Source organism: Sceloporus occidentalis, unplaced genomic scaffold, assembly GCF_023333645.1.
Source record: "Sceloporus occidentalis isolate IW3139 unplaced genomic scaffold, rSceOcc1.0.p SCAF_6, whole genome shotgun sequence".
In the NCBI taxonomy this organism is placed as follows: domain Eukaryota; kingdom Metazoa; phylum Chordata; class Lepidosauria; order Squamata; family Phrynosomatidae; genus Sceloporus; species Sceloporus occidentalis.
The window spans coordinates 67,908,124-67,931,068 of NW_028316986.1; the positions used below are offsets into that span (position 1 = coordinate 67,908,124).

The 22,945-nt window shown below is 40.0% G+C and overlaps 1 protein-coding gene across 1 annotated transcript; it reads right to left on the reverse strand.

Moving 5' to 3' along the window:
- Positions 1 to 1,741: 1,741 nt before the first annotated feature.
- LOC149310876 (centriole, cilia and spindle-associated protein-like) lies at positions 1,742 to 14,169 on the reverse strand. The gene is made up of 3 exons (XM_089529455.1): positions 13,893 to 14,169; positions 9,809 to 10,095; positions 1,742 to 7,058 (listed from the first exon to the last, which is right to left on the reverse strand). Exons 1-3 carry the CDS (start codon positions 14,167 to 14,169, stop codon positions 6,885 to 6,887), a joined length of 738 nt encoding a protein of 245 aa, XP_089385581.1. The 3' UTR covers positions 1,742 to 6,884.
- Positions 14,170 to 22,945: the final 8,776 nt, after the last annotated feature.

Consider the following 22,945-nt stretch of genomic DNA (forward strand, 5'->3'; position numbering starts at 1 on the left):
GCCTGTACAGAACCATCTGAATGTTCTAGAGCTGCGTAGACCTGGTGGGATCTGGGGTCGAAAATATTCTGTAGATTTTTTCCTTTGTTTAATTGTTCAATTAAAAAAACAATTTCTTAAAAAACATCCCATAAAACTCAATAGATGCCAATACAATACAAAGCAAGCTTGGCTTTTTCACAGTGATTTAGTAGGCATTGTTTGTCTGAACTTACTCTTGAGGGATCTGTATTGGGACCAGTGCTTTTTAAATTGTTTATAAATAGTGTTTGCACTGTGCTCTTATAAAAGCGTGATACTGTACAATCTCAGAATATGTAGTTTCTTGAGCTATTAAGAGAACCTTAGTGTTCAGCAAAGTGGACTAGCATTCTGTCGAAGGGAATGTTAGGTCTTGCTCTAAGCTACAAATCCTAGGATTCCATAGAAATAGCTATGACCATTAAAGTAGTATCAGACTACTGTAACTGTGCAGCGTAGATAACGCTCCTGAAATTAAGAGGGGAGTAAGTGACAAAGTTTGCTTTTGACTATAAATTAGAGTTATGAGAACAAAAATGGATTGCAATATGATCTAATAGGATCTCTACAACGGGGAATGGGAGGTAAGATGACAAATGATAGTCAGTGTAAGAAAATGTAGTGATTCTTTCCAATTTACATATAAACTGATAGGGTCTGAATTGGCAGTGACTGACTGAGGAAGCGACCTGTGGGTTGTGGTATATACCTGGATGGTTGGAAAAGTATTCTAATAAAAAATAATTTCCACAGAGCTTAGAATTTTAAAAATACAGTTGCCCCTCTGTTTTAATGGACTTAAAATCCACATCCCTTGCCCGTTTGCAAACAGAGGGGGACAAAATAAGACACACTGCCATTCAAACCAATGGAACAGATCCCCCACAAAAATGGAGGGGCGACTATATAACATTTAAATGACATTGTGATCTTTTTCCTAATTGGGTATTTCCGTTTGCTTACAGGCTGTTGGGACATTTTAATTACAAAATACAAACCAATGAGCTAAATTGGATCCTGTTTCATTTACAGACACCGGAAAACTTTCCAGTTCAAAATTTTCCAGAAAAACAAACACACTGCCTACCTAGCACTTCTATGCTTCTTTCCTAGTACTTGGCAACATAGAAAACATCCTTGTATTATTTATGGACAGCTGCTGCATTTTCTAAACTAGAATGACACAAAAAGGTTTCTAGGCTCAGTGTGAATTTATGGGAACTAATTTTTGAGGTTCACTTGCTTTGGTCTTGTAAACACTTTCATGGAAGCTAGAGGGGTCTAAAATCATCTAGGTGAAGCACTGAGAATCCATAAAGCAATTAAACTGATATTAAATGGCTTTTCTGCTAGTAATATTACTGCCCCCCCCAGCACAAGGTGGGCAACTATGGAATAGTAGGGGGACACATTAATCCTTCATGTGACCTTGGATCTGGTCTTTTCTGTTCTTATAGCAGGAGTATTCACTTTATTTCTGAAAGGCTTCTAGCAAAATTAGGGAAGCAGTTGCCACTGAAAATGACATAAATATGTTTTATTTTTATCTGCCAGCAGCTTAACGTTAGTTTCTGTCATCTGGATCATTTCTTAACTATGGCAGTTCAGTAATGTATGGGAATAATGAGACCAATACAGCATATCTTTAGAGTATATCCAGTTAAATATCTGTCAGACTTGTCAAGAAATTGTTAAAAATAATTTTTCAAATCAGTTTTATTCACATTTACAAAGTCATGGCCAGTACAATTAAATAGAAAGAACACAAAAACATTAGAAAACAAGTGCTATTTTAAAACACATTCTAAGTCACATATTGCTTCAAGCTTAATTTTTTCCAGCTTTTCTCTAAAGTGATTTCAGTGCTCACGACAGTGAAGTGAGGCAGCTTCCCTTTATCTCTGACCTTCCCTAACCCCTTTCTTTATAGGGATTACATATAAGAGCAGAGACTGGCTGAATATATGGCTTTACTGCCATTCACCACTTGCTAATAAGGACCTGGGCCTCAAACAGGCACATTTGAAAGATTTTTGTCTAGTTTGGTCTGGTCACTACCCCACTGTTTATTCTTTGGGTTTAGCTTGGTTTTTTCAAGGTAGTGAACCAATATGTTGGTCCAGCTAATTCAAAGATAGTAAAGTTAGCAGAAATGTCTAACATGTTAATTGCTAATAAGATTTTAAAAATCTAACCCAAATTACATTTACCTTAAAATGGGAAACAGTAATATGTTGGTTAAATTGCCATATAAATTTAAGTTAAATGCCTGACTACAAGTCTTACCAATATGAAGCTGAAAAATGTCTTCTGTTTTTCATACATACCATGTCAGTCTTCTGAGTTTGGGAAAGAAGGAAAAGGCTGCATTCTGCTGGTCAATTTTAGAATATTTCTGAAATACTTAAAAAAAAAATCTTCTGATGCACTGTAGCTGAGTAATTAACCATAGAAGAGATAGCTGCCAATAGGACAATCCATTAGGTTTTAGGGGCAAACAGAAATCTCTGTATAAATCATAATCAGTCAGGCACTATTTACCTATAAATATGGCATTTAAAACAGAGAAATGGGAATTTTCTCTACTAGGGTTATTGTGCTGTGAACAACATGTGGCAGTACAAACACAGAAGCATACTTTGCTATTGCACAATATTACAGTTTCACATTATCATTAATTTGACAAAAAATATGTCATATTGGAAAAGATAAGCTCTTTAACTGCACTGCAACTGTCAAAGTGTCCTTGATCCATATATGTTTCATGCATTTCACAGCTGAAGGATGTACTGGTCCAAATTTAGTGGAAACAGAAGAGCCACAAACATATAATACAAGTGTCCTGAAGAGCTGGCAAAGAGAGGGAAGACTGCAAAACAATCTGTTTATTTCATGACAGTGTCTCTATTTCTATTTCATTAGGCACAGAGGATTTCCTCTGTATGGAAGAAAACTAGACTCAGGACTTCAGATATTTTCTACTCCACCTTTAGGAGGAGACCTCTTTGACTCAGATCTAACAACTAGCAAAGCAAAATAATAAGGAAATAATAAAGCATACATATATAGTACAAATAATAAATACAACTTTAGAATAAATTTATGAGCATTTGACCAACCAAAAATATGTATATGCTAAAAGGAAACATCCAATAATTCACACATGGGGCAGCTCCATATGATTTGTTGTAAATAAGTTATTTAACGCAAGAGGTATACATGGTCATACACAACTGAAGGTCAGCTAGGCATGAATCTCCACATAAGACAGATAACCCTAGAAACAAGCCAGATGTGTCCCTTCTGTGGCCAATAAATTAAGCCCCTTGTTGCATGAAATTCTTATCAAAGGCAATAGTAAAATCTATGATCTAAGGTGCCATACAAAATAATAAACACTCTTCCTCCCTTCCTCATTGTGAGGCAATGACTGGTGAGGATGAGTGGTGTTTGCTGTTGCTGTATGCTTTCCAGCTCATTTCTGACTTACGGTGACCCTATCATTGGGTTTTCTTGGCAAGATTAGTTCAGAGGGGGTTTGCTTTTGCCTTCCTCTGAAGACTTGCCCACAGGTTTCCATGGATAAACAAGGATTCAAATGTGGTTCTCCAGAGTTACAGTCCAAAACTCAAACCACTACACCACATTGGCTCTCTGCAGTATGAGAACTGTACTGACTTGCCTCTTGACTCAAATTTGCTTTTATTTTTTAAATGGCCACTGAAAAAGTTGACACACTTCAAAATGCATTTGGCTTCTTTAAAGTGTGTGCTGTCCTTTATTACTGTTAGGGTTCATGTCTACCTGACCTTCACTTGTATTTATTATTTGTACTAATAGCTTTAGTCACTATTTCCTGGCTCTTGGTTTGCTGCTTCATACTTTTTCTATTGCAGAGAAGTGAGAAACAGATGATCCAAGTGAGATGTACATGCCCCTTTGTACATGATACTAAAAACACAAATAATTTAAACATCTATCCACCACTGTTTCATCACACATGTGAAACCACACAACATAACAATTGCCGAAGAGTGCAAACCCAGAATTGTTTTTGGCTGTAGTGGCTATTCAATCGTTTTGGAAAGGATCCTCCAAAACAACAGTCACAAGCTTTTCAAACGAGAAATAACAGTAATTTATAGCAACTTAAAATTTGGATATGCATACCCCTTTCCCAGTATGTGTAAGCTATCCCACAAGATGATACAGGTTGTTTTTTTTAATCGATGGTTGTTTGAAGTTTCTCCTTTATTCAATTATGTTTTAATATAACTTTCCATAATTGTACAGTTGGTCCTTAGACTTAAAATGTTTATTTTAAAAATTCCAAAAAGCAAACCTATTGTATATAATGGACACATCTGTGTGGGCTCCTGGAACCAAAGCCCAGTGGATACCAAGTTTTTGGTTGTTGTTTTCTATAGGTTTTGTGAGACACCTTGAGTTCCAGTTTGGAGCAGAAGTTAGGAAATAAATAAATCACTACTGGGTTGTAAATAGCTAATTTTAACTGGCCAGATAACATGAATTGTACTTTTAAAAAGAAGAGCATCTGGAATCAAAACACATTCTAAGAAGAGCACCCTTTAAGACATGAAAGCCCTTCATGTAGCTCTTGGAGGAGAATTAATATAACAAATATATTAAAATGTCATAGCCAAGTCTTCCTCCATGATTATCTGGCTTTCCTCCAATCCAATTTTAATTCTTTCTACCCTCTCTCTCCACCAGTCAGCATAACATGGCTATGGAGAATATTCTGTCCTCACTGGGATCTTCTGAAACATATTTTTAAAAACCCTCAAAAAAGATTATTTTGCACTTTGCAAACCTGAAGGGCTGCAGATTGCCTCCCTTAGCTTACACAAGCAACAGAGCTCACACCTAAACATCAGGTGTAATGATGTATCTTCCTGTTAAATGTCTTTCATTTTGTAAACTGAAGGTAAGAAACACTGGAACAGTCAAAGAAAACAAGGTACTGCAATGCCAACAAAAAGCCTGAGGAGATGTCTCTAATGGTTGGAAGGAAAGCAGAAAGCTGAAACAAGTACAGGGCCAAAATCATGTGTCACACCCAGAGAAGAGGCAATTTATGGTTAACTATAAAGTTTCTGGCACATCCTTCAGAATATAATCCTACAGATCACTGTTTTGTTTTTAAATTAGTTAACTGACCTTTGAGAGATGGATACTGAGGTCGCAGCTGCACAGGGGTTGCCATAGGGCAGTATCATTACTGATGCCACCAGATCCATACTGATCTAAGAGAACAATTATTATAGCCAAAAAAAGTTGTTTTAAGCCACTTAACAACTGCCTGTTTAGAGCATGAAATTATACATGATAGGGAGTCTCATAATATGTGACTAAGCTCCAAACTGTCACTGTTTGTTACATCCTCATGATTACTAATGGCTTCTTCCTCACATTTACACAATCTCACTATTAGGAAAGGAAAACAGGGGGAATATGTTACAGAATTGAAAAGTATAGGAAAATTTGCAAGTCAACCTGAGTACTGAACGTATCTTGTAGAATGTACACTAGCAGATTAGCAAAAAAGTCCAATTCGGAATGCTAATATTAGTAAAATTTCACTATTGCAGATGCTTACCTAACAAAGCTGTTTACAAAACATTTCAGTCCATCTAGATGAAAGAAATATTATACCACCACCACATCTCCTCCCAAAGGAAAGAGTGGGGAAAAAAGATCTCAGTTCACAGAACCAAGTCCACGTTGCTTACCACACGTTACTGAACAGATCTCTACTATTAGTTAATGATTGTCTATATCTGTCATTTGGTACAATGGGTTCACGACAGCAAATAAATACAGTTTAAAAACGATCAGAGCACATTATTAATCTATTGCACCAAAATCTGATTCCAGAGGGTCACAAAATCCAGAATTGGAATGTAAACTTAAATTTACCACTGTACATTTACTAAAGGCTGGGGAGTATTTCCAGAATTCCAAAACGATTCCAAGTGTACCACCCTTGAGAGACAGCTGTGATGGAGCTAGCACATTTCTACCTCCATAGGTAGGCCTCCATAGCTGTGATACAGCAAGCAGATGCTCGAGAATCCTGTTTTTGTAAAGGAAGGAAACAACTAATAGGCCTACTGAAGTTCACAATGGATTCCATGGAGAGGGAATACATGGCCCACTGGAACCCGCACCATTGCTCACCATTGGCTATGCTGGATAGGGATAATGGGAGCTGCAATCCAACATCAAGAGAGTCACATTTTCCCCATCCCTACACAAAGACCATTCAGCTTACAAGTTGTACAGGCTTGATGTAACTTACTGCAAGTTTAACTAAAATGATAAGAAAATGCATTGGTCTCTACAACTCTCCTTATATAATTACAGCAAACTGATTTATAGGGCTCATGGGCCCCAATCCTGAGGGGGGGGGGAACTATCAACTTGTTTTAAAGGCAAGTAATTTTACATGGATTGGAAATGAGAAGTTTAACATGGAAGGTGGGCTAAATAAGTATCAATAAACCCTTTTTTAGTACTTTCATTTTTTTAAAAAAGGGGTTCCTTGTACAGCCTTCTATAGCCTGTTACCTGAAAGTCAAAAGAAAACATCACTGCATACCTCTTTTTGGAAAGAAAGTTGTACAAGGCTCTACTGCCAAACAGTTCCCCTCAGGATACAATTCTCTCCTCTCCTGTTGCGATAAGTAACCAAAATACAAACAAAGGTAGCAAACTACCTAGTAAAAACTATTTGTAGAAACCCTGTATAACAAGTCTGGAATTTTGCTGTAGTGTCCTAGTTAACTTCCAACTCTGTTTTTGAATTTTTTAAAAAAAGATGGTCCAGTCAGGTTTTTGACTCATCGAGCTCGTGCCGAGTAACACCTCATGTATTCAGTCATCCAGGGGTTATCTGCTCCAGAAGATTTCATTCTCCAGCTTCTCTCAACTTCTGCTGAGTGAATCCGTCTCTGAGACAGCTTCTTTTTTTCCACTTGCCTTCTATTCTTTGCTCTTAATGCAGACTCATGAATCTAATGGAGACATTTAAATGTCACTTGCTTTCATAGAACATGAAATTCCCAAGGTATATAAAATGAGACTCAGACACAAAACTGTCGAAGTCACAAATTTTAGTTGTATTATAGTTCTCTTTTACAGTCCTTCCATTGCCCCCCCCCCCACCCCAAATGGTTTATATTGCTGTTCTAATTTTACAACTTATGGGTGATATAGCTATGAATATAATAAATTATTCACAAGTGTGTGTGTGTGTGTGTGTGTGTGTGTGGATTCCTCTATTGACTAGTATTACCCAATAGTCCCACTTCTTTGCTTGTCAGTATTACACACACTTGTGTGGCCATAATCATTCTGTTCAAAATCATTTAGGACACATTAGGGACAGTCTCATTTAGTGAAACTGTTGCCAGTCTCACTAAAGTACACCTATTGAATCAATGCCATTTATATAAGTGTTGACTTAAAATCCCATGGTTAATTCAACAGGTCTGTTCTAATTGGCTGCACACTCAAAATCCTCCAGCTGCACCATTATAAACATTTCAGAATCATTCAGATGGGCACAGAAAGATACTGCTGCAAAAAAACATCAATTTTTAATTTCCTTTTATTAGATACTGGGATCAACAGTGTAATTTCATTGCACAGAAATTTGTTTTTGGTAAGGTAATATATTAATTTGGGAGGGTCTCAAAAAAAGCTTGAGAAAAGGAGTAAACGTAACCATTTGTCTTACCCATGAGATGGTTGTTTCCTGTATAGAGGGGAAATGGACAAACAACCCACAGTCAGGATGTGCTGCCCCTCTACACAGGGAAACAATGGAAGAGCCTTGCTTCTTTTTCGCAGTTTAATAACCCAAGACGTGAACAGCCCCTTCGTTCAAATATCCTTTGTGTGATTGGACAAACAAACCAGGAAGTCGTTCATTAACTATAGTTTCTTGTTTCATCCAAACTGGGAAATCACAACGAATGGTTCAAGAACAAACCAGGTTATGGAACCAGCTTTAAATCATGCTTTAATTTCTCTTTGTCCTCACAGCCACTGACCACAGTTTCCCAGTTTGCATGAACTAGTTAGTTTCCTGGTTCATTCAAAGGGACAAAAACAAGCTGTGCAAGCAGGCAAAAGGCTAATTCGTACCAAAGTTTATAAAACATATAGTAATCTGAACTCTGTACCGATACATTTGTTTATCTATTCACAAACACATGGGAACAATTGTGAAGGTTAAGTATATGGCTTCTAAGGAAGCCTTACCACAGATGCCATTTCTTTCACTAGCAGTTGCCAGTCTCTATCGCTAGGAGCTGATGGGAGTTACAGTTTAGTACCTGGAATGGCCGACATTCCTTACCCCGATCTATTCTGACTTTGAGTTATTTGCCTTTAAAGTTAATTAATGTCAAATGTCTGTTTAAAACCAGGTTTTATTCTTTTAAATACAAGTATACCCCAATTAACAAAGCCTCTTTAAAAAGGAGACTCCTTTTTGTAAATTTATTTTTGTATGCACTCAGCACCCACTTTTCTTCCTAATCCTCTTTCTAGCTGGAAGGTTTTTAGCAGTGTCAACATTGGGAGAATGTTGAAGAATGGCTGAAGAAACAGAGTGTTAGTGAATTGCAACACTGTGTCTGACATAAAGAATTCAATGAACAAAACCTGAGCTGAGAAAGAGTGGGATTGTATTCGAGTTGATGCTATTGTACCCATCTGTGTCTGCTTGTAACAGAAGAAACAGCAGCTTCCCATAGAAACACTTATTGAGCATGTGTGAACACCAAAAACTAAGAGAAAAATGGACAGCCGATAAGCCTGCCTCACCAGCTACCCCCAGCGTGTTTTTTTCCTAAAACATAAAAAAAATAAGCATAGCTCTTTTTAATGGACATCACAAGAAAAGTGGAGTCTGTTGAAAGGAAAAAAGAATCATCCCTGGAGGCACTTTGAAAGAAGCTTTTAAGTAGCCTATACAAGTTCCAAAAGCCTTACCTGACCAATTTATGCATGCTTATTGTCAGCCTTGAATCTAAACTTTGCTGAAACATGTTGAACTGATTTTCTTTTTTGAGACATGAACACCTATCTCTCTTTTTTCCATGTTATTTGTACTTCTGGTATCAAATTTTCTATCAAATAAGAAATGCCCAGGAACACATCTATTTCATTAACTGAAATATACCCCTACAAGATTAAACCAGCCTAAATGGACATATGTAGGTTTAACAACTATGTGTTGTATGATCTTCATATATTAAATGAAGATCATACAAGTGAATCAAACACTTTGTAGACCAGCAAGATTTTGTTAAGAATTTCCAGCTTCTTAACATCGCCCAAGTCCCAGGAGCAATAGAGTCCTCAGTACATCAACATTTCGTATCATTCCTAAATTTCAACTCTTTCTTTGATCATTTGATGGTAACTGCCTGCTGTTTTATAAAAATATGTCCTCTCTTTCTCCAATAAAAAACAGGCTCTTTTCTACCACCAAGTGTTCCCTGTACTGCAACACTAAACTGCAGCCAGAAACAAAAATAAAAGTTTGAATGACTATTTCTCAATAGTCCAGCAACCTGTTTTTTAACCATTTTTTAAATATTTTAAATATTATTTCCATCCTATCAAATTCTTTAATTTTTTTTCATTAACAAAAAATAATCTGGCTAGGAAAGCAGCAGGAAGGGGCAAGTTGCCAGTTTGGAAGAGTCCTCTGAGAAACAAGCTCATAAGCCAATACTTTCTGTTGACTTACTTCATTCTCTGAAGCAGATGCACAGACATTATGTGTTTTCTGACTCCCTGTGTCTGTCTGTTTTTCTCCCCAGCCATACAAAGCAAATGGGTGTCTCATCTCCCTTGTTGTTTCTGTCCTTTGTGGACTTTTTGCTTGCCTTCTGCCTCCTTGGGCACCCACAGAATTGCGATTCACATGTGGCCCTTGCTGTCGACCATTTGACTTGTCGGTTTCTTTCACTGCAGACTTCTTTTTGTCTTTGTCAGCTTCAGTCTTCTCTTCAGATTTCTCTTGGTCTTCTTCTTCTGGAAGAGAAAACAGAAGTGGGCTTAGGACTTGTGTGCCAAAAATATGCACCATCGGTGCAACCAATCGTGCCGATCTCAGTCCTTTGACTTTATCTACACCAAGATGGACAGGATATAATTTACTGTAGATCAGCAAAGATACCAAATTACTGAAGAACAGATGCAACAAAATTATAGTATTGAAAGTACAAAAGCTGACAGGGTGAGCAGGATATCCAGGTGTATAGAAGGAATTTGACTTCTGGTCAGTTCTAGTACTCTAATTCATAGATACAGAATTCTTTAATTCTAAGTATACATCTTCAGTGCCAGGTTCCAGTTGATGGATCTCAAGGATCTAATGGGGGAGGGGGGGAGAACTTGCAAGCCTGAAGTCTAACTATCCTTGATTTATCCTGTAGCTCAGTGGTAGGAATGAAGTGGTCCTCAAAATATTTTATGATTAAAACTCTCCTCTTCCTTCCCCAACATAGCCCTTGGTGAGGAATGTTGGCAGCTTCAGTCCAACATCATGAGAACCACATGATTTCCACCCCTTCTATAAATGAGGACAAACGAGTCTTTAACAGGGTATCTAAATACTGTGTAGAAACAGCATGCCTTTATTATAAAGAGTTGAGATAAACTGGAGGAATTTCCTGAAAGTAAGAGATGTTTGACAGTGGAACACACTCCCATGGAGTGTGGTGGAATCTCCTTTGGCGGTCTTTAAACAGAGGCTGGATGGCCATCTGTCGGGGATGCTTTGATTGAGAGTTCCTGCATGGCAGGGGGTTGGACTGGATGGCCCTTGTGGTCTCTTCCAACTCTAAGATTCTATGGAATGAAACTGAAGTGCTGACACAAAAGCTAAAGATGGCTGTTAGTGAACAGAGTAGTATAGCATTGCACAAGGAACAGTATCTTCACACCATAAAAGGCAGATCAAGAGTAACAACGAAGGGTTGTCCTGTAAAAGAGCACAATGCATCTCAGCCACTAGTTCAGCTGACACAGTGGTATGACCTGAGGGTGCATTTCAGCTTTTGCAAATAACATGCAATAGTCTGCTCCACTGAAACAGCCTCTCTTTTTTCAGCTGGAGAATAAAAAGCCTATGCATTTTTAAAGATACATGATGCCATAGCAACAACTTACATAAGCCTTTATGGAACAGTATGAGAATCACATAATTAGACATCTCTCTGCATGTGCCAAACCCACTGCAAGCATATGGTATCACAGCTTATCATTACTCATTCTTGTAAAGCAGGAGTGGCCCATGAACCACACATTGTGGAAACATTCATGCACCCCAGTAATTGTCTTTCCTTATTGGAAGGAAGCAGAAATTTTTTAGTAAGAAAAAAAGAAACTTATAGAAAGGTTGCTTTTGTAGTAGGGGAGAAGTGATCTATATGAAATCTATTTTTATAAATTAATTTATATCCCTTTTTCCTAATATGGAATGCAAAAGGAGGGAGATCATAAAAGGGCTATAGGTTGTGCACCTTTTTGGTCAAATGATCACTTTTCCCCACTATCTTCCAGTTAAAGCATAAGAAGTAATGCATGGGGGGGGGTGTCAGCACTACCCAACCCCCCCCCCCCGAAACCTTTTATACAGTAAAGGCTTCAGTTTGACATCTGCAAAAAGACTAAACAGCAATAAACCAGTTTACCTTTACCAGTTTGTGACAGTGTTTATGGTTTGCAATAGAATTTGCATACCAACAACTCAGTGCTGCCATCCATATCCAATTTCTGCAGCTTTCTTTACTAAGAGCATGAACCTAGAAATGGTTGGGGGTCACTAATCTAGTAGGACTTCTGTCAAGTTAAACGTACCAGCCATTGATATGTCTAAAGACAGAAATGTTCCACCTGTCTATTGGGCACACTGTCCATTTGTTAGAACTATTTGTAGGTGGGGTTTAAGATTTGTGGGAAATGGGCTATATGTATGAGCCATTTCAACATCCCTTTTTAAAGAAGAGGTTCCTATGGATAGGGAAACAGGAGAACAGATCCAGATTCAAGCAACATTAAACAGCCTTTGCAGAGTTAACCCAAAGAGTTGATCCTGTTGTGTGTCTTCAAGTTGTTTCCAAAGAGGGCTTATAGTCACAAAATTTTCTTGTACTGTAATTTTAAATTGTAAGCTGCTCCGAGTCCCAATTTTGGAGAAAAGTGGGATGACGATGATTGTTGTTATTTCTTGGCAAGATTTGTTCAGATGTGGTTTGCCATTGCCTTCCTCTGACTTCATAAATATTACCAAGCATAGGTTTATGTATACACAGGCTACCCAATTAGGAAGCTGCTGAAACACACAACACCTAGCACTGGGTTGTTTATTTTCCTGTCAGCAAGTCCACGAAAGACTATGGAACACCCTTAAAAACATGGGAGTGCCAACACATCTGATAGTCAATGAGGAATCTCTACTCAGGACATGAGGCCACTGTCAGGACAGAACACGGAGAAACAGAATGGTTTCCCATTGGCAAAGGCGTCAGGCAAGGCTGCATCCTCTCGCCTCATCTGTTCAACTTGTATGCAGAATGTATTATACAAAAAGCAGGATTGGACATAGAAGGAGGAGGACTGAAAACAGGAGGAAGGAATATCAACAATCTAAGATATGCAGGCAACACCGTACTGCATGCTTGATGGATAGACTCTATTAAGGAGGGCATAGGTATGAATTTGCAGGACCTGAGCAGAGCAGTGGATCATAGGGAGTCTTGGAGATGCCTCATCTACAGGGTTGCCATGGGTCGAGATCGACTCAAGGGGGGATAACAACAACAGCAGCAAGTCGGAAGCAAGAGAAAAGCCATCATTTCAATTTTACAAAGATCTTCTGTGGCAGGGGCAGGTACAGATATACTTCCAGATCTATTATTTTGGGTCCACAGTTCTCTATTGGCTTAGAGACAGCATCCCCACCAATGAGACAGACTAGGGAAATTGTAGTCCAAAAAACATCTGGCCGCCACAGCTGCCCACCCAAATGCTTCTCAAAGAATGGTGTCACGTCAGCCTTCAGGGCAACAAGAGGAGAAAAAGGCTGCCCTCCACAAGCCTCAGGTCTGCAGGGTACAAAAAGAGTTGTAGTACAAAAGCAGGGAAGAAAAGGGCCTCGAATCATTTGGCCACAACCAAGGCAGTGTCGTGTAGTGGTTTGAGCGCTGGACTCTGGAGACCAGGGTTCGAATCCTTGCTCAGCCACAAAACCTCACTGGCTGACCTTGGGCAAGTCACACTCTCTCAGCCTCAGAAGATAGCAATGGCAAAGCTATGAAGGAACCTGCCAAGAAAACTTTATCATGGCTTCGCCTTAGGGTCCCGCCATAAGTCAGAGATGACTTGAAGGCACACAACAACAACAGCAAGCCTCGGCAGCAACAACAACCCTGTGCAGGGTGACAAGATGTCCTCCTTTCCTAGGACCTGTCCTCCATTTCAGCCTTCTGTTCAGGAGGAATTGGAGCAGGGCTAAGCAACATGACATTTACCTTTCTAAGAGTGCTTTTAACCTCATTTTTAACCTTCTCCTTTTGCCGGGACCTTCTGTCCAAGAGGGATTCCAAAATGCCCTCCATTTTGAGCAGGACTAAGCAGCCTGACATTTACACTCGAGGATTTCTTGCAGTGCTTTTGACCTCAAGGTGAGCAGACACGTCCTCCTTTGGCCAGCACCTGTCCTCCATTCCAACCTTCCCCCTGTCCGAGAGGAATTCCAAAATGCCCTCCATTTTGAGCAGGGCTAAGAAGCAAGCCTGGAGCCCAGCATCCGGGAGAGCACCTACCGTGTCGGGGCTGTGGGGCTGTGGGGCTGGCGGTGCCTGGAGGCGAGGCGGGGGAGCTGCTGCTGGTGCCTCCGGGGCTGCTCTCCTCCTCCCAGCCGTCCCAGAACCAGGGCCGGTGCGCCTGCTCCAGGAGGCGGCGGCTGAGGCGGTAGCGGAGCAGCTCCTGGTAGCAAGGGCCGCACGCCTCCCACTTGGGCTCCTTGAAGCGCTTCATGTACTCGCTCTTCGCGCCCCGCCAGGAAGGAGAAGGAGAAGGAGCAGAAGACGCAGGGACCATGGCGGCGGAGCATGGAGGTTTTTTGAACCCAAACACCGCCGGGCCGCGCGCTTTAGCCAATCGGCGGGCGAGTTCTCGCGTTCTGAGGCTACGTCACAATCGAGCCCGGACAGGGCTTTGACGTCACCCCGCACAGCAGGCAGCTTGGCTTCATCCTCTCTCTCTCTCTCTCTCTGCAGGATTACATCTCTAGAGAGGCGCCGCTTTAACTGCGTCTGCGTCCACACTGCGGGAATAACCCGCATGCTAGGGAATTCTGGGAACTGTAGCTTTTGGGAAGGAGGCACTGAAACAAAATGACAGTACTTGCCCATAGGGAAACATTTCCCCATAGAGAATCATTAGGGAATACGTACTTGGACATAGGAAGCACTGGGGAATATTTGCCCATAGGGAAACATTGGGGAATACTCCTCACTGCAGAAATAGTCCAGTTTGATACCGTTTTGGCTGCATCTTCACTGCAGAAATAGTCCAGTTTGATACCGTTTTGGCTGCATCTTCACTGCAGAAATAGTCCAGTTTGATACCGTTTTGGCTGCATCTTCACTGCAGAAATAATCCAGTTTGATACCGTTTTGGCTGCATCTTCACTGCAGAAATAATCCAGTTTGATACCGTTTTGGCTGCATCTTCACTGCAGAAATAATCCAGTTTGATACCATTTTGGCTGCATCCTCACTGCAGATATAATTTGATTTGATACCATTTGAATCCTCACTTCAGAATCTGCAGCATTTTGGCTGCAGCATTTTGGTTGCATTTCCCAGAATTCCATAGTGTTACGCCATGGCAGTTAAAGCAGTGTCAACATGGATTATTTCTGCAGTGCAGAAGCAGCCTGCAGTTAAAGTGGTGTCAAACCAGATCATTTCTGCCCTTGATGTGTGCCAGTTTCAGACAATGGATGCCGAAGGGGCAAGTTGAGCAGTAATCGTTTTGTAGTGTAGTGGTTTGAGTATTAGATTCCAACACTAGTAGACCAAGGTTTGAATCCCGGCTCAGCCATGGAAACCCAGTGGGTGACCTTGGAGAAATCACACTCTCTCAGCCTCGGAGCGAGGCAGTGACAAACCCCCTCTGAACAAATCTTGCCAAAAAAGCCCCATGATTAGGTTCAAAGAAATGCCAGAGGCTACATCCCTTCAGGGTAGCGGAAATAAGTGCCGGGAGAGATGAGTTCCACTTTCCCTGCTGGATGATGATGATGATGATGATGATGATGATAAATTTTTATGTATATTCCCCCCTCTTCCCGTAGGATCGAGGCGGCTTACAGACACAATAAAAATACAATACAATAATACAATAATAAAAACCAATACACACATAAAATACAATACAACTCTAATATAAAGCAATATAAATAATTCACCCCTCACCCCTCCTTACACATATAAGAAAATATCTAAATATAACAATGGTATAAAATAAATATAAAATAAATCATTAAAACCATTACTTAAAGCAATCGAGACAGGAAGAAGCGGAGATGCTAGATAACCAGTAAGGAGTGATCAGATATCAGTGAGGTGATAATCATATCAACATGAGCAACTTTTCAACCAGATAATCACTGGTACGTGAGACAACAACTCTGCTTTGGCCAGCAATTAGGGTTGTCAAAGGTCCCTTATTATAAGGGATGCCCCTTCTTTTAGAACAGAGAGCTTGTCTCTTATAGGGCTGGCTGGTGCTCATTGTTGTTGTTGTGTGCCTTCAAGTCATTACTGACTTATGGCAACCCTAAGGTGACTCTATCATGGGTTTTTTCTTGGCAAGATTTGTTCAGAGAAGGTTTGCCATTGCCTTCCCCTAAAGCTGAGAATATGTGACTTGGCCAAGGTCACCCAGTGGGTTTCCATGGCCAAGTGAGGATTCAAACCCTGATCTCCAGAGTCATAGTCCAACGTTTAAGCCTCTACACCACACTTTTTTCTTATAGGGCTGGCAGGTGCTTATCCAAAATCAGGTCCTGAATGGCAGCTTTTAAGCCCATTCACCAACCTGCCCTTGTTGTTGTTAACTACTGTCAAGCTGACTTCAACTTATGGTGACCCTATGAATGGGAGACCTCCAAGTCACCTTGTCCTGAACAGTCCTGCTCACGTCTTGCAGACTCATAGCCATGGCATCCTTTTGTCTTCTACCTAACCAAGCATGATTGTCTTTTTGAGTGAGTCATGTCTTCTCGTCATATGGCCAAAGTATGACAGTCTCAGTTTAGTTACCTTGGCAAAAGATTTTGGCACAATGATTGGTTTAGTATTCTTCTCTAGCTTTATTCAAATTTTTGATATAGCAGTTCATGGTCTGTACCAAAATCTGCTCCTAGTACAGTGCGCCCGCGTCATACTGTACTTTTAATATAAGGTTATAAAGACAGAGAGGTAACAGTAGACATTTTAATTTTCTATTTCTATTCCCCCCATCTATTTGTTTTTTTTAGAAATAATCTTGTTTGTATTAAAGCTCATATTGCCAACTGCATAAAATCCTGGCTAGCATTCTGCTAGTGACATGCCCATGCGTAATTGTGCTATACAGGTGGGGCAAATTATTTGCCATAGTGCAGTGGATGTATTCAGTTGATAGTAGTGGAAGCTGAATTGCTTATACAACAGTATGGCACACTTGGTTGCACATTCTGTATTGCAGTTATGCTTTGGTCATTGTACGTTGCACAGCAGCAGACATTCATTAACATTTGTTGTGCAATGTTGCTACTCTGTATGGGCTTGTGGAGTGCTGGTGTTGCCTATCTCCATGTACAGATATTTCAGCTATGCTGAGGGGAGGGGGTGCTGTATTGCATCTCATATTGGTTATTTTTCCTTCATGTCAACTATAATTTACCCTCTCCTAGAACAAGATTTATTCGAAAGAGGTTTGCCATTGCCTTCCTCTAAGGCTGAGAGAGTGTGAGAATTATGTTTGCTCCCTGAAACATCCTTTTTTGACCAAAGAAATAAGAAATTATGAATTGCCTGTAGTTGTAATTTACTTTTAAAATAGTTTGCAACAGTCTGCCCTATTTAACATAAAAAATTTCCCATTTTCCAGCATGGGAGTAGGCCTGAAGGCACTTTGGGCTTTTTTTCTTTATGCCCTCCCCCTTTGGGCTGAATTTTGGCAGTCCATGAAGCCTCTGGAGAGTCCCAGCAACAGAAAACAGCCCCCTGAACCTGCTGCACTCACCCATCTCTGCTATATCACTCTCGCATAGACATTGTAAGAAAATATAACCTTCCTAGAAAAGATATCAGTAGCTTTGAAGAGGGGAAACATACAACATGAGTAAAAAGCAACAGAGCTCTACCCCAAAGATTTACAATTAAAATTTGACAAAGGAATAACAAAGGAGATGGAACACAGTGGAAATACATCTGCTTAGACTTAGAGTGGAACGACCATGCGTCTTTAACTTACTTTTGACAGAGTACATTTGACACAGTGTTGTACAATTATTGTCGTCCTGGATTTTCTCTGTGGCTCTTCCAGCTTTCCTTGGAGCATACAAGGTACAGCTTTGATCCAAGAACAAAAAAGTATCACCATCTCCACAGGTGTAGCTGACTTTAGCATAGTACTCCATCTTGTTGTTTAAACAGTGTGGGTTTGATGTGAGCAAAGATGGGCATGTTGACTTATGATCTCACATTTTGACTCATTATGACCTTTGCATCGGGTGAACATCATTACCATGTTAGTCTTGACAGACCATGTCAATAAGGGAATTAAGTGCAGTGAAATATTGGTGTTCAAGGTGAATTCCAATGACAGCTAAGGAATATAAAATTAACTTTTTCTATCCAGTTCAATTGCTTGGGTATGAAGAACTTATATTTAGTTTTGAAATAACAGATACAATCTACACATAATGAGAATTATAAAATAAATAAATAATAAAAAACAAGAAGAAATGCTAATTGTTCACTATAAATGCACATAAATGATGGAGACACAGGCCAGAATCCATAGCCTGTGTTGTCTTTCCACTGGATCCCACTGTTTCTATCAGAATTAGCCACCTCTCATTTCTCCAGTACCCTATGAACTCTAAGAACTCTTCTCTGAAAGATTGAAAAATCCTGCTTTTTTTGGCTCCAGATAAGATTGAAATAAGGGAGGGAAGGAGGTAAAGATAAAGAAAGTCCCAGTTCCCCAGTGCTGGATACAAAAGCACCTCATTGGATCTTGGCCATAATATTTCCCTCCTCTCCATTGCATGCTGGTTGCTTTGAGATGGATGGCTGCAGTGATATCAATCAAAAGATAAAGGCTCAAATGGTTGTCAGTACAGTAGACCCACTGAAACAATCACTGAATGGTGACTCAACATTTCTGCATGGGTCTGTACTAGTTGGGAATGACAATACAGTTCATCTGTTGTTCAGCCTTTTCTCAATGGATTTTCTATAGTGAGAAAAAGAGACGAGAAATGGGAAACAATGAGAGGTTATATATTAAAGACAGTATTGCTGGGACCCCTTGTACAATATCATGAATGAGTCAGGGTTATGGTTCATTTAAAGTTTTGTGTGAATACATCCTCAAACAAAAGAATGGAAACCACAGATGGAAAAAGCATAGCCATTTCACCTATGGAGGTGATGATGTTTTGTCAAGTGTAGTAGTAATTTATTTGGATTTCCATAATTAAACACATCCCAGGAATTTAGGATTTCTAGAAACAAGGGGTTGGTCCATACCACTTTTAACTGGAATTTGTAGAACTCTGGAATTTGTAGATCTGTGAAGAGCTTTACATACTCTGTTAAAGAGGTCTATTACTGTAACTGAAGGGAGTAAACTAAAGGTCCCTCAGATGATTTTCTGCCTCCGCAAACTACAAAGTAAAATAAATCTGAGGGCCAGCATTTTGTAATGGTTTGGGCATTGAACTAGGTTATTAGGAAACCAGGGTTTGAATTTTGGCTTGGCCATGGAAACCCACTGGGTGACATTGAGCAAGTCACACTCTCTCAGCCTCAGAGGATGGCAATGGCAAACACCCTATGAAGAAACTTGCCAAGAAACCTGTTTCCAACTTATGGCAACCTTAGGGTTGCTATAAGCTGGAAAGGACTTTAAGGCACACAACAACAATAAAGGATGGAGTCAATGCACTTAAAATGGTATTAAACCAGTGTAGCTGTACAGTGTAAATACACTCGCACTAGATCCATTAAAATCAAGTGTTATTACTCTTGAGAATGACTCAGTGTGAGTCCAACTCAGAATGTTTTCATCTTGTTTAAAGTTCCCATAACAAATCAAATAACTTCTTGCAAGATAATTTCCAGATCTGCCCACTTGAGGTCCTCTTAAGACTTCATGGTTGTTTTCCTTCACACAAGGATCTGGGTATTAAAGGTTGCAGAGTGTTTTTGGTTTTTCATCAGCAGCAGCCATTATTACCAGAAGAAAATAACTGAAGCTCAAGGTATCTGTTTTCTCTCTGTTTATGAGACATTTATGAGATGACCCACTTACCCAGAGTCAACAGTTTATTTTTTTAATTTATAATCTTAGCAATCCAAGAGCTCTTCCAGATACATCTGCATGAATGACCTGATAAAACAATTAGAAAACCATAAAAATAATGTGGACAGAGGTAGGCTCTTCAACTATTCATTTACCAGAGGGTACAGTCCAAGCCATCTTAAATTATCAGTAAATTCATTGAGAATGATACGTAGGTTTAATAGTCCCAATAAAACCATGAATTTAAAAGTGGGTTGCACTTAAAAGAGGCACTGCAAAAGCCCTGATCAGACATTATAGAAAACAGTTTTTTTTACAGTAGTGTCACACCACTGAGTAGCCACCCCCTCTGATATCACACAAGAGGGTGAAATGGTTACTTTGTGGAACTACAACTCACAGAATCCCCAAACCTATAATTCTGTACTGCCAGACTCCAGTATACAAGATGGGGACAATGGAACAACTAGAGTTCAAAATCATGCTGTGAGTCTACTAAAACAGACCAGGCAATCTGTGATAGAAGTTACTCTTCCCACAAATGGAGAGAGGAAAGGATGATCCACATAAGGCCAGGGATTTTCTGGCTAGGGCTGTGGTGTTACTTGAACCAGAAAGTAGATATAGTTCTTCCTTATACATAAAACAGGCGTCTGGATTTGTCCACTGAAGCTAACTGGCAGGAGGTCTGAGGCAAATGAAAAGGAGGTTCTGCTTGACACAGTGAATAGTGAAAGTCTGGAACTGACTGCCACAAGATATAATTGTGGCCAGTGGTGTGGCAATAAGATTTGAAGTGCAATCTTCTCACAGAGAATCTACAAGTGCAAGTGGCTGTTGATCTAAAACAGTGGTTCCCAACCTTCCTAATGCCGCGACCCTTTAATACAGTTCCTCATGTTGTGGTGACCCAAAACCATGAAATTATTTTCATTGCTACTTCATAATTGTAATTAAATAGATGTTTGCCAATGGTCTTAGGTGTCCCCCATGAAAGGGTCATTCGACCCTCAAAGGGGTCCCGACCCACAGGTTGGGGATCACTGATCTAAAACAATTTATATCTGTTTTCATTTGTATTAGGAACAGGTCTTCCTATTCTTACCCTCAAATAATTTGGATTACAACAGGAATAGTTTCTACCAATGTATTATTTTTGAGAAAATCCATTTTCCTTCCAGCTTCTCTAGAGATTGCAGCTAAACTCAGAAGGAACGGGGAAATAAAATGGATGGCAGACAATGTTGTTGTTCCTGCTAGTTAAAATGTTCCAGGACTTTAGCCCAGTTGTCCCTGCCTCCATTATAGAAGTGATTAGGCCTGACAATTTAGATTATTTAAAAAGCGATTGAATAATTCATATATGATAGGACTACTGAAAGCTACTTGTGGATGGTTATATATTTCCTCCACTGTCAGAGGCTCAGCTGTGTACGTCTGTTGTTGGAAAACATGAACAGTAAATGCAGTTGTACTCACAGCATACCCTTCAATGTTTTACAGATGAAAAGCCAGGACACTTGTGGCCAAATATCAGAGTGTGGTCAAGATGGCAAGAGTTATTAATGCATAAGCAACAGTAGAATTGGCTAGAGCAGAAATGTGGTTTCCCCCCGGATCAAGCTTGATTGCATTCTTTATTGAAGACACACTTGCAACCAGACACAGAAAGTCTATGCCCCTCTAGCCTCCTCCCAATGTGAATGCTGTTAAAACACTTCCAGCATAAGGAATATGAGGCGGAAAGTGGAGAGCTGGTGGGTTTTCAAAGGTTTTATCATTTCTGGGCCCACAACAGGAGTGGTGGTGAACATTTGACCACCAGTCCCACCAAAGTTGCCCAACACAGAGGTATTTACAGTGCCCCCTTTTCCGTTACACAGATGGAGATCTGGCTCTATGGCTCCAATTATAATGCAGCTAAGAAGGCCTCTCGGCTCCTTACCAGCAGACAGAATGTGCTACTGTTAATCTAGGCCAAAAGTACTCCAAGAACTGCCCACTTGATGATAATTGTCCCACATTGCTTTCTCCCTGGATTCTTTGCAGATGAGCAAGTATTGGCACTGAAATAATGTTTAGCACCTTAACAAGAAAATCTGACATCATACCCTTTTCTGGTTTCCAGTAGGATGTTGGTGTTGTTGTGTACTTTCAAATCATTTCTGACTTATGATAAGGTTAAGGTGACACTATCATGGGCTTTTCTTGGCAAGATTTGTTCAGAGGGGATTTGCATTTGCCTTCCTCTGACTCTCTCCCACTCCTTCCTTTAGCAAGTCTCCTACTTGGCCTTGTCTTCTCAGTCCCCTTCACAGTCCCCTTCTCTCCCTCTTCTTCTCTTTCTCTTTCTGAGGAACTGTGATCCTTAACACATCTTGCTTAAGGACATTGCCAAGGTATGTTTGCTGTGAAATCACCAGGAACTCAGGGTCTCAGGTTTTGACCTTAAAGCCTGAGATGCTCCTACTCTGGCAATGCTAGGGGTAGACAACATGAATGATGGTGGATGTTAGAGAGGACTGCCTCATACCTTGGTGCCCAAACACCTTTAACTTTTTCAACTTGAAAGGAAACACTGTGCCCTGTCAAGGAACAAGGACAATTTCCTTGTGTTTTAGGGAGCCCAGATTTGATTTAAGGCTGGAGTGACCTTTTTTTTAATTAAAAGGAAGGTGACACTTCTGCTTTTAAAAATCACGCAATTACTTTTAAAGCATAATTAAGATTTTCACACACAGTGGTCATTACCCTGGGAATAACCAGGCAATAAACAGCAACAAATCATTCAGAGGATGAAAAAAAAAGCTTTCTGTGCCCTCTTCAAATGTAGCAGAATTGTCCATCTGTGCCCCCTAGAGCTCAATATGTCTAAATGGAAAAGGTGCTAGGGAATAGATTTCAGTCACATAGAAGTTAATCACATGGGGACAATTAGAAGTGTAAACAAGGTTTATCCCATGAAAAGTATGCATTCACAATTAAAGTTTTCACACGACGTCGTGATTAAAGTACCATTATCCCAGGAATATCCAGTGAAAATTGCGCAGTTGCATGCATTCATGATAAAGGTTTTCACACAGTGTCGTGATCAAAAGCGATTAAAGTGCCATTAACTCAGGAATAACCAGGCAATAAAAAGCAACAAATCATTCACGGGAAAATCCCAAGAATGATTTGTTGCTATTTATTGCCTGTTTATTCCCAGGGTAATGACCACTGTGTGTGAAAATCCATTGTGCTTTAATAGTAATTGCGTGATTTTCACAGGATAAACCACGTTTAAACT